Source organism: Coturnix japonica, chromosome 1 (assembly GCF_001577835.2).
Source record: "Coturnix japonica isolate 7356 chromosome 1, Coturnix japonica 2.1, whole genome shotgun sequence".
In the NCBI taxonomy this organism is placed as follows: Eukaryota; Metazoa; Chordata; class Aves; order Galliformes; family Phasianidae; genus Coturnix; species Coturnix japonica.
Window position 1 is genome coordinate 117,718,591 of NC_029516.1, and position 12,209 is coordinate 117,730,799.

The 12,209-nt window shown below is 38.1% G+C and overlaps 1 protein-coding gene across 1 annotated transcript in view; it reads left to right on the forward strand.

Moving 5' to 3' along the window:
* Window positions 1-12,209, forward strand: part of OCA2 (OCA2 melanosomal transmembrane protein) — a 165,436-nt gene that overhangs the window by 32,373 nt on the left and 120,854 nt on the right. The window contains exons 3-4 of the mRNA XM_015851083.2: window positions 11,313-11,411; window positions 11,998-12,186. Coding sequence (XP_015706569.1) covers window positions 11,313-11,411; window positions 11,998-12,186 — 288 coding nt within the window. The remainder of the gene's footprint in view (window positions 1-11,312; window positions 11,412-11,997; window positions 12,187-12,209) is intronic.

A 12,209-nucleotide genomic window follows, 5' to 3' on the forward strand; every position in this document is an offset into this window, starting at 1 on the left:
TTATTGTGTCTCTCCTGTTCTTTCTCTCTATTCAAAAGTACCAATAAAACAACAAACACAACACTTCATTATTCCTCTGCCTAGAGCACATACTTACCCTTCTTTTTCTTTGTGTTTCCATATTGTTGGAGTACCCTTGACCTTTCCCGCTATGTCATACTTTATTGATAATTTCTTTCTGCAAACTACTTGTGCAGACCTTATTAAAAAGATTTTTGTTAGTTCACTGGCTGTTTATCTTAGCAACAGTCTGTTGCTGTTTTATTAAATAAATATATGTGAGAAGCAGTGTTTTGTTAACACTATGTCTAGCTTTCATTCATGTGATGTACGTTTCAGTCTTCTATTATTTGGAGATGCCCTTACTTTAGCAGCACTAAACCTTTTTAATACTTACAATCAAATTGCTGTGTAACTGGTCCAACACATAGCAAAGGACAGGCTTTGCTTTTTTCCTGTTGAAAAGCCCGTCATTTATGTGATTTTCCAAATGCTAAGAGGCATTTTTGATCGAAAATTATTCAGGCAGAATACCTTCTTGCAGAAACGAAACGCAATAATCTTTGTTCTATCTTTAATAGTTCAAATTTCCTGTGTTCCATGACATCTCTATGAGGATGGGACCAGTTACAGAGATTCTTTGTGTCAATGTCTCTGCTCTTGGAGACAGTCACATTGGTTTTTATTCTTTAGTGCAAGTCATTTGTAACATTCTGCTGTTTTTTCACCTCTCTGTGTAGCAGCTTGGAGCCTTCTACCTTAATGAGAGGGAAAGGATAGAAAGAAGCTGATAGCAATGAGCAGCTGTGTCAGCATGGGGTTTCCCATTTTCTGTAGAATCTGTCTTTCTGGAGAATTATATTTCTGTATCCAGCCAAATGGACTTGCTCTCTTTTTGTTCTTCTTTGAGAGCACAGAATGAGGTTTTATTTATGTAACCTCATTCCTGGATATCCAGAAATTTTCATGTGGATGTGAAGTCTGTCTACAGAACAGAATTCTATCTTATTTTTATGGTGGGCCATGTTCAGGTCTTACTGAACTTTGAGAGGATGAAGATTTCTAGAATATGCATAGGAAATATTATGTAAGAATATGTAAGGTCAGGAGGAAGATGGAAAGAAATTGTCTCTGTGAAGTTCCAAAGTAAGGGAAGTGTCTCTACATATAGGTCCAAAAGGAATGCAGCATCTGAGAGGAGCAAATCTGGCATTTATGTGATGGTAAGAACCACATTTCTATCTATAAATGTGATATACAGTTAAGCCATATTGCTGGAACAAACATATCTGCCAAGTAGAAAATGAACTTCCTTCTGAATTCTGAAAGGCTACTTTTTTGTAGTTGTTTAGTTTTTCATTGCACAGTAGTATGCTCTTATGTGGAGAATGATGAATCAGTTGATTCAAGGAATTCAAGGAATTTAGGTGAGACAAGGAAATTCTCAGAATTTCTTTAGAATTCATCACTCATACTTCTTGAATGAGTTTGTTGAATCTTGTGTATCAAAGTTGTCTTCCATTGGTACTAGATCAAAAATCCATGTTTTAAAGTTCCTTGTTCACATAAATCAGATAGCTCCTTTATGACACTGGAGGCCAAGTTTCCTACCAAGCCTTTAAAGGCAGAAGAAAGAAGGATGGAAGCAAAACAGGACACAGTACTGCAGAATAAACTTCCTGAAGTGTGGAAACCATGTGTGTTAACATTTCACAGTGCTTTTAGTGAAGGATTCTTACAGGAAAAAGCATCATCTTAGTGAAAAAGCTAGATATAAAAATAAAAATAAAAAATATTCTCCAGCAAAAAGTACATTGTTATCAGCAGCCTTTTTCTTCTGCCTGGCTTCTTTAATTTATTCCTTGAGGATTTCAGGTTCTTAAATAAAATTCATCTTTGCTACAACTTGAAGATGGATACAATGACTAGTGATTTAGATTTACTCTTGTTTAGAAATTACTTGTTAGGAAGGAGGAAATCATGTTTGGTAGGACTTGTTCATAGGTCTTTAAGTTCCTAGTAAATACAGAGTAACTTTTCTGGTGAAAAATCTTAAGTAACAAAAAGAGTTGTAATCTGAGAGCAAATTAAAAGTACATTAAAAAGAAGCATGAAAATCAGGACACTGTCATACATCTGTTGTTTGTGTGAGGCTTTTGCATTGTTTAGTAAGTAGACTCAGTGTTACTTCTACAGGTTCCTTGTGTAAACAACGTGAGAGATGAGAGGAAAATGGTTTGAAGTGCTCTGTCTCCTGACAGCGACTGCAGCTGTTGTAGAGAAGCCCTTGAGATGGCAAAAGTTATGTGAATACCTTTGCTGTTCTACACTTAGCCACAGTCTAAAATGGGAATTTTAATACTTTCACTGTAACCAAAATAATAAAAAGATGAAATATAATTGAAGGACTTAAATTACACTGAAAAAAAAATCACATTATCTAATCAACTTAATAGTGTTTTTTGATAGATAATAATTATATCACTCCTACAAATTAGTTTTTAATCTTCAGATTTTCCTGCTGTTTTTTTTTTTTCTCTGCCTCCTCTGAATATTGTCTCTCATGTCCTAGCTGTGGAGAGAACGTCAGCATTTTTTGTGGATCCAGAATCAGAGATCAGAATCTAGGTAAAGTCCAAATTAGTTGTCCTAGTTATGGTGCAAGGCATTATGAGAACATGATTATTGACCAGATGTGAAGCTAAGCTCTTGAAATTGCTTTGTTTCATCTTATGTATGTCTCTCTGTTAGTAGCATATCCCATTTATTCCCATGAAAACTGCAATAGTTACAAAGAGTGCAATAACACTGATAGCTACTCATTTTTGCCATTAATGAACAAGAGCCTGCATGCCATGCTTGTAAAAAAATCTGCACAAGTGGGGGTGATCCACTGTTTTAGAGTTTCACCACCTTCTGTCTCACTGTGTTCATATCCACTGTTTGGTCCCCATTAATTTTCAGCAAGCATCAACAGATGTCAGTGGGTGCCATTTTTTTTTCTTCATGGAGAAATTCAGAGACACACCTTTCTTTCTTATCAGATGCCATTGCATCAGACTGCCTCTCTGCTGCCATCTGTCGCATGACAACAAAACATAATGGAATATTGGTGGGAAGGTTCAGCCTCTACTCCCAGACCGCCTACATCCACCTCTGATGTTGTGGGCCAACATCATAAAACCAGGAGGTGTTACTTTCAGAGCTGCCCTTGTACATTCACCAAAGGACAAAACAAAGTTCCTGGCAAGCTTACAATAGCTGAGATCCAACATGAAAAACAAAGCATTATTTGAGGAGAGCTTGAATTTTTCAAGTTGTAGGGTGTTGTGCTGCTTGCGTTTCTTCCTCTCTCTAGAGCTCTCCAGGAAAAGAAGCCAAACATACTTTCATGTTGTTAATGAGGTTTTTTTTTTCCTACATCAGTAATTTATTTTCCCTTTTTTCTTTGCTTTTTTTTTTTTCCTCCACTCTAAACAATGAAAGTACTTTGTTTTTCATGACAAATTACTTTTTTTTTTTCCTTTAAAGGTTGCAGGTATGAATACTGTTACTCCAAATTCCTGAAATAAAACATGTGGAGCAGTAATTTGTAAAGAAAAGTTTTATAAAAGAAGAATAATAGCTTCTTTTTAATTTCATCTTTAAATATAACTTACTAATTACTCTTTTCAGTCTCCAAAGCTGGGGTGAATAACCTATCAATCAAAATTTAAAGTATGCAAGATAAAATTACAATTACATGTGACAGTTTGTCAATGTATTGCTTGGATTAATTAAAACTATATCAAAATAATTTTGTTTCATCATTCCGTAGGAAAGTGGTTCCTCAATTTGAGTACTCAGTAGTCTTCCTCTGATACCCTTTTCTTGTGTTGTCCTTAAATTAATCCAGTCTTGCAGAGAATATTCATTCTTGAATATACTTTTCTCTAGACCTCTGAGTGTACAACATCATATTGACTCAGGTTTCTGTCATCCCAGTTCCCCAGATTGGTATCTTTAAGAAGCTCTGGTCACATAGAAAGTTAAAACATAAAGTTAGGACCAGTTCCTTAACTTTCTAGAGTCTTGGATTTACCTCATGGACTATGAAAAACAATGCCCTTCCACCCCCATTCTTTACTTGCCATAAATTCTGTTAGCATCAGGGTTGGTGAAGCTAAAATCCTGTGGTGACTGCCAAAGAGAAAAGCTGGCATTTAAAAGCCAGTCTTACAGAATATGCTGAAGTATTACAAGCGCAGTCATGCTTAAAGAGATGCTGATAAATTGCCTCCTCATAATGGATTCATTTTTCAGCATGTCCCACAATACTTGAGAATAATACCCCTTAACAGGTTATCTGTTTAATCTGTAAAGGAATTGGGTTTTTGGAATTTGGACCATTACCATTCCTGGCTACTGCTGCCTATTTCAAATTTGCAGCTTGCTGGCAGTTGCTAACAGTTAAACTGTTTTGGCAGCACCTGCTCCTGCAATGTATTTTCTTCAGACTATCCACAGTTTTTGCATGCTGTCTCTTTCCAATTTTCTTTGCTGAAGCAGAAAATAGAGAAGTACACCCCCTCAGTCCTTTAAAGGGTGACCTTTTTGAATCTGTCCCATCACCGTGTCCTTGCTAGGTGGTCATGAAGCTCTGGGCAGGCCCTGCTCACTGTCCCAGACTCACTCCTGATTCCTGACCTGTTGCTGTGGGGTGGGACTTGGTTAGGGAGGTCACATCCCTGCTGGCTTCGCCACTACCCTCTGGTAAGGCAGACAGTCATTGTGGCACCATGGCACTGGAGTGGAAAATATAAGAACTTAGTCCTATTCTTACATAGAGTCAGAGGAGCTTCAGGGTCTTGGTCAGTCTATCCTGAAGTCTTGAAGGAGATTTCCCTTAGCAGAGGCAGCAAAGATTCTTGAGGAAAAAGTATTATCATGTCCTAGAGGTATCTGAAAATTTCATTTTACAGGGAAGTATAATCACCCTAAAAGGCCTGATTGGATTAAAAACATTCTGTTTTCCAAGCTATTTCTGAACTAAAATTGCCTTAATTCTTCAAATAGCTGAATATTGAACAAATAAAGGAGAAGAAATCTCAGTCGCATTCTCTTGTGGGATATGTCCATCTCCCAAGATCCAGCAGAAGGGCATGAAGTCAGTGCATTGCTTGTGCCCTCTACAGGGGAACCACTTATATCTGGGTCTAGCTCAGAATACATTTCACTACATGTTTCTTAAGTGTGTTGTTTATATGCCTGGGGCCTTGGCATAGCAGATTCTTCTGTGTGAGACCTGTCAGCTGGCTGTGCCCCTTGCATTGACATTCTGTCAGGTAGTGCCACTGCCACAGTCTCCTGGGGAAACCTGTACAGTCCTGTTTTATAGAAAATTAGGAAATTCAAAGAGAAAATGAGTCTGCATTAAGTAATGCTTTCATTGCTAAATTTCTATGACATCTTAATGGTGCATGCTTTTAAGGGGTTGAGAGGTTACTTGTTGATTTAGTTGAAGCTACATAAAACAGTCATCAGAAGATGTCTGGAGCCTGTTTAGAGAAGCAAGCTGTGGAGTCTTTGATCCTTCCCTTGACAATTAGAGTCTCAGTTGACCATACCTCATCTTTGATGGGTACTCAGTTCCCCCATGATGTGTTGCCACTGAGGACAAATCACGATGAAGGGCTGCATCCATGTGTGGACATACATATATATGTATCTAATGATGTTGATGGATGTTTGTGTACAGCTGTTTAGTTCACAGTTAGTGTTTAGAAGCTGAGTGCTATGGTTTTGGTCAGCACAGTTTGTACCACATAAATACTGTCCAAAAGTGGATTTCATTTGGTATTAACAACTACCAAATCTTTCAGCAGAATGTGTTTTAAATGTGGTCAAATGCTGGTATGAGGTTGCTTTTGTGTATTTTTTCTTTTTTGTTTCTGTTTTGTTTTGTTTTCATTAAAAAAATCTATTTCTATGATGTGCTTGTTTACAGTTATAATAAAAGTAATTAGTTCAGTACGTATGACTTGGTGTGAGGATTAATGTTCTCTAATCAGAGAAGACAGTGCTTCTCAAATTAGTCTTTAGCTTATAACAATGCAGAAATGATAAATTAATGCCTTACAGTTGTTACCAGCCTCCTACATGATTAATCGTCTCTCATATTCTTATTCAGGTCTCCTGCTGTAGGAAACTTGGCTTAACTTTGTAATACTCTCTTGGCTTTATAGTACTCCTGAACTTTTGTTTAACAGTGAATTTCACACTTATAAAGCTTTTAGTGACTACTAGCTCAGGGAAGTATGCTAACACTTTTGTTCCTGATGTAAATCTTCTTTTAATGTTTTATACAGTTAATATTTCAATAACTTACATTCCAAACTCTTAACGTCCTTGGACAATACTTATGCTCCAGACACAGTTCATCTTCAATTCTGACCCAATCCTTTCTGCAGAATTATTAAGTGAGAATTTTTGCTTTCTGTTGTCACAGAAATAACTCCTTTACCGACTCTTGCATGCACAACTTAGCATATGGCAGATGAGACATCATATTTTCCAGTGTTTAAAATGTATGCTTTTTATTATAGAGTGTGAAAACTTAATGCATTGTGTTGGCATGATTATTCTTTTCAATATGAGGCTAAATAATAGGCTCCAGCAAAGCCTAGTGATTATTTTAAGTCTTTGCTAGCTAGCTAGGATGAATGTGATCTTTTTCTTCCTAAGACTCCTGTAGGATGCTTGCTTCTTTTGGTGTATTTGGGAATAAAAGGTTGCTTATTGCTAAACAATAGTTCCTAATACAAACTCTTCCATTTTCTTTCATTCAGAATGGCATGCATAATCACGTTAGGAAAAAACTGAAAAGTCAGTGTCCATATAGTCAAGGTGCAGGTCTGGTGCTCAAGGGTAGGAATGGAATTCTCTGTGTGGACTTCACCCTGAGCCCACTTCAGACACTGGAAGCAATAATCTACAGTTAATGAAACACGGTAGTGGGTTGCCGTTGGAGCTTGTATCACTTATATGAAGCTGATTCCGAATAATGTCTGAAGAGTTGTAATCCCGTCAGTAGGAACAGCTGAAGACTCCCACTTCCCTTCCTTTCCTCTTCTGATCCCCTTGTGTCTTTCTGCATGTCTAGGAGGTTGGGGGAACCCGCTTCTCCTTAAACTTCCCAAACGAGTGTAGGTGGTTGGTCACATTTCTGATGAGAAGCTGTAATGAAGTACAAATTGCCACCAAAAACTGTGAGCTTTGCTCATGCCTGGGAGCAGTGGCATATCCTCAGATTGTGGGGGCTTTTGCAATGCGTTTGGTTTGTATTTGGACCCATACATTTTGTAATGTGTAAATGGGATCCTTTTTCAGCTGCTGTAGCTTCATCTGCAGACATTTTCATGACTTGGTGGAACCTGCTCTATCTTCTGTATTATGGACAGCCCTCCTGTGATGCTGATTTCTCTTCTGGGTTACTATGGAGACAGAAAAAAATGTAATTGCTTGAAAGATTAGCAGTGGTATGACTTTCACTGCAAGTAACAAGTTCAGAAAACACAGAACAAACCCGTGCTCCTGTGTATAGACCCAAAATCTGTATACAAGGCTGTCACAGCAGTACCTTGTGTTAAGAACACAATATTCTGTTTGAAAGATTTAATTAAAAAAAGAAAAACCATTTAATTAAAAAAAGAAAGCCAAGCTGAAAAAATGTGAGAAGGAATGTGACCACATCTGTGGTTGGGGGGCTGGGGGGAGGGGACAGGACTTGTTTTTCTATCAGTTATACCTGTATCTTTCTGTATGAGTGGTGCTTTATGAGTCTTGAAAGAATCCTTGTCAAATAAATTTTCCAAGACTTTGGTTGGTTGAATGCTTTCCAATTTTATGGAATGGTGACTCAAAAGAATGAAAGTGTTTCTGTAGAATTATTTTTTTCCCGCTTTCTCCCATCCCATTGGAAGGAAAGGGAGGAATGAATGTTTATTTTTTTGTGAAGATCTATCTGTATGTGCATATAAAAAGACATGAAAAATTCAATTATTTCATGACTTTTCATGCAATGTTTAAAATACTAATGACTGCTGACTCTGAATCATGAAATAAAAAGCAGTATCCTGCTTACCATCTCCTCACTTGCATGTAGTATAAATTCAGAAGTCATGACTGAAAGCTGCTTGCAGGACTGAGAAGCCCTGGGAATGATGCTGATAGCTTTTTATGCACTGCAGATTTGTTTCTGTAATAGTAAAGGGTCTTTGAGAATTCCCAGGTTTTGTTTGCAAAAGATTTGAAGCTGATGACCAAATCCTGCCACAGTGTCTTCATGGAAGTGTGGGAGATACACAGGGGCGCTCACATTAAGCTTTCCATTCAGGGATGACTCTCTCTGTTGTACTCTGTGCTACTCTTGCCTGATGTTTTTTTCAACTTTTATAACTAATTAGCTTTAGTGTTTATATTACTCTCATACTCTAATTAGAGTGATCAAATCATGGGGGTCTTCAAGCCCTCCTCCTTTTCCTCCAATTATTTTTGTTTTGTCAAGCCTGGCTGTTTCCTGCTGCTTATTCTTGTCCATGTGTTTTTACTTTCTGCAAATTGATGTTGTCCTGTCCAAGTTTTACTGTACTGGCTGTTCTTGTCAGCCTGTGAAGATCTATAGTCTCATTTGAGAATTAATTGCAAAGGATGCACTATTCAGTGGGAATAATGGATGTAGAATTCTTCAGATTGTGAATTAGGAAGAATTTATTCTCAGAAAGAGCAATGAGCGATCAAGCTGTCCAGGGAGCTAGCATCACCGACCCTGCAGGTGCTTAAGGAAAGGGTAGATGTAGTACTTAAGGATATGGTTTAATGGGCAATATTGATGGTGGGTGGACAGTTGGAATAGGTGATCTTGGGGGTCTTTTCCAATTCTAAGATTCTAACGATTCTAAGATTCACTTCAGATTGTTTAAACTATCTTCCACCAAGCCTTGGTTGTCTCCTGGTTGCCACTGTTGTAATTGTTTTGCCATTCAGGAGCAGAATATATCACCTCTCATGTGTCTCTCTTGAAACTGAAAGTATGTTCACTCAGTTCTGTCTAAACAAACTGCCATTTCTGAAATTGCCAGTCTCAGTGCAACTCCAGTCATTCTGCTATCAGCACTTCATCTCAGCAGTGGAAATCCACTGGGTTAAAAGCAGTTTCAGAACTATTTTTTCCAAACTTATATGTGACTACCAAGCAACTGTGTACAAAGGGACAGCACAATCTGCTCTTTTACCTCCTGCTTTCCTTTTCACCCATGTGGGAATCTGTGCATGAAAGGCCTCTGCCCTGCAGCCCTAACATACCTCAACACTGCAGTGGATATAGTGGGTTTGTAGTGGCAGAACACTGTCCTTGGCCCTCACTGTCTCTTGAGGATAAGGTTTGTCTTATGTATGCATATATGTATGTTTATATGCATATACACAGATAACACAAAGCAGTGTTGGTATCACCCTCCAACAATGAAGCAAGTGATGGAAATACTTATGGAAGTATTATACTTATACTTATGCACACATTCTAGGAGGAAAGGAAGAAAAATAAGCTTGGAATGTTTATTGATATGAATAATGCAAGGGTAGATCAGAACAGTATATAATTTATACTTCTTGGAACCATTATTGTTATTATTTTGTGTGTGTGTTAGCAGCAGAATCAGTTAATCAGTCTTTGCATCAGTTAAATTTCTCAATGTGCAAGTTCAAGGCCCATCATCAGAATTTTTATTAAATGTACCACCTTTGGATGCAGATTTCAAATGAAGTGGATTGACAGGATGAGCCAGAAACATTTAGGCAATACTCAGTGAACTCATGCTTGAAGTCCTGATAGTGTTTTTACTATCTTTATGGACTTTATTCTGTGAAAGCTCAGGTAATCTTTCACATCTAAGGCTATGATAAGACTAGAACAGCACTTGCTTTAAAATATCAGAGTTTGTCCCCTTAGATGTTTTGTGTGAATGATGCTCTCCTACTTAAAAAAGGAAGCACTTCAATAACTTCGGCATATGCAATCATCTCTTCACAGATGAAGTGTCAGTGCAATGTAGCACCTGAATTCTAATCTGTTTTGCATTTCACCCGAGGTACTGGATAGTTCACTCTCTCTCTAACACTGCATTCTCTTTCATTGAGGCTGCAAATACAGTACCTGAAGCAGAGTTTGAATCAGGGCTGTGGTCACTGCTGGCTAAAATAACCATGGTGATCTTCTACACACCTAGCATGACTTCTGAACTGGTAACGCAGTTATGCAAGCAAGCTGCTTTATTAATGGGATCACAGAATGGCTGAGCCCAGCAGGGCCCTCTGCGTCCATTTTGTCCAGCCTCTACTCCAGCAGGGCCACCCAGCATAAGGTGCCCAGAGCCATGTCCAGGCAGCTTCTGGAGATCCCCAAGGAGGAGACCCCACAGCCTCTGGGCAGCCTGTGCTGCTGCTCTGTCACCTGCACAGCACAGAAGTGCTTCTGGTGTTCAGGGGGATCCTCCTGTGTCCCAGTACATGCCCAGTGCCTCTTGTCCTGGCCCTGGTCACCACATAGAAGTGCTTGGCCTCCTTGCACCTTCCTGTCATGTATTTATAGACATTGATGAGATCTTTCCTGAGCTTCCTCTCCTCCAGGCTAAACAGTCCCAACTCTCTTAGCCTTCTGTAATAGGAAAGATGCTTCAGTACCTTGATAATTTCTGTAGCCCTATTTTGGATTGGTCACAGTCCAGCAATAGCAAAACACATTTTATGTTTCCTTGCAGCTCTTGTGACCATTGCATATAGGCCTCTCTAGGAGTAATGAGATTTGTATATTCACTGATTGTATGTTTCTCTGGTCCATGTTCCAAATGGCATAAATTAACCTTTATTTTACATTTTTATGTAGTATGCATACACAAAGTTATACAGAATCATAGAATGGCTTGGATTGGAATATATTTTAATTTTAATGTTCCACTGTGAAGTTAGGGTTATAAAATGTACACATCTAAATGTGAATTATTTGTCTATTGTTCATCTGGCATTTGGAGAGAATTTTGATGACCATTTTTGACATCACTTTTAGAATGAGGTACATTTCACTCATGCAGTCAACCATGACTACAAGGGAGTAACTACCACGACTAGTTCAAACTTTGTGAAAAACTCAAGCTAAGAAAACACCATTCCTAAATAACATTTAACTTGTTAGATGTACTTGTAGGAAATCATTCTGTAGAACCATTGTGAATCATTGTATTACAGACTTACATTTCTTTTTTTTCTTCACTCCAAAGATACCACTTCAATTTTTCCAAATTATTCAGCTCAAGGTCAAGAACCACTTGCTTTACAGAGAAGACACCACTGCTGAAGGTTTCCTCTGAGGAAAATGGGTGAGTTACTTTCATTTTACTCAAAATACTTTTTTCCTGAGATCTCTTCTATTTAATTGTGCATGGTTCTTTCTTACATCCTGACACTAAACCTAATGGGAAATAAAGTGGATGTCAGCAGTTGTGAGCAGAGAATTACTCTGAAGTAGTTTGAGAGGAAAGAAGGGGCTATAAATGAGTTGGGGAATGATGTAAGGTCGCAGGTCAGGTTGATTAGAGAGACCTTGGGAAAAGCAACTGCAGGTTGCTCTCATTTTCTTTATATTGGGTTTCATTAGGTTCATTGCAAGATATAGTAGAGCTCTAACATGGATTCTTGTGGATTGCACATCAAATTCAGAGGCATGTCTGGTGCTTCAAAATGCTGTTTGTCCAGGAGCACCTAAACATCACAAGACTTTTTCTTCTCTGTCTGTCCAGGTGTGCCATTGAGGGGAGATCAGTCTGTACTGAATAAATGTATTTATATGATATTTTCCATTAAAATGCATTACAGAGAAGCTAAGCATATGTAAGGTCAGTTGCATCTCATATCTGTTGAAATAAACTACTGTTTTATTTTCCCTTTACTGAAAATATGTGACAGGTTGCCATGCATGGCTCTTCATAATCCAGATTTTACCACAGATGATGATTCATGGGACAACAGCTCTGCAGAATTTGAACAGAGATTTCATCTGGGAAGTGAAATGACCAGTTTGTCTAGGTCTGCTTCGTCTGAGAAATATGAAATCTTGGACAACCTTCATGTCAAGTTCAATTTATCAAAGATGAGGTCTGAATCAAACATTATTTTAT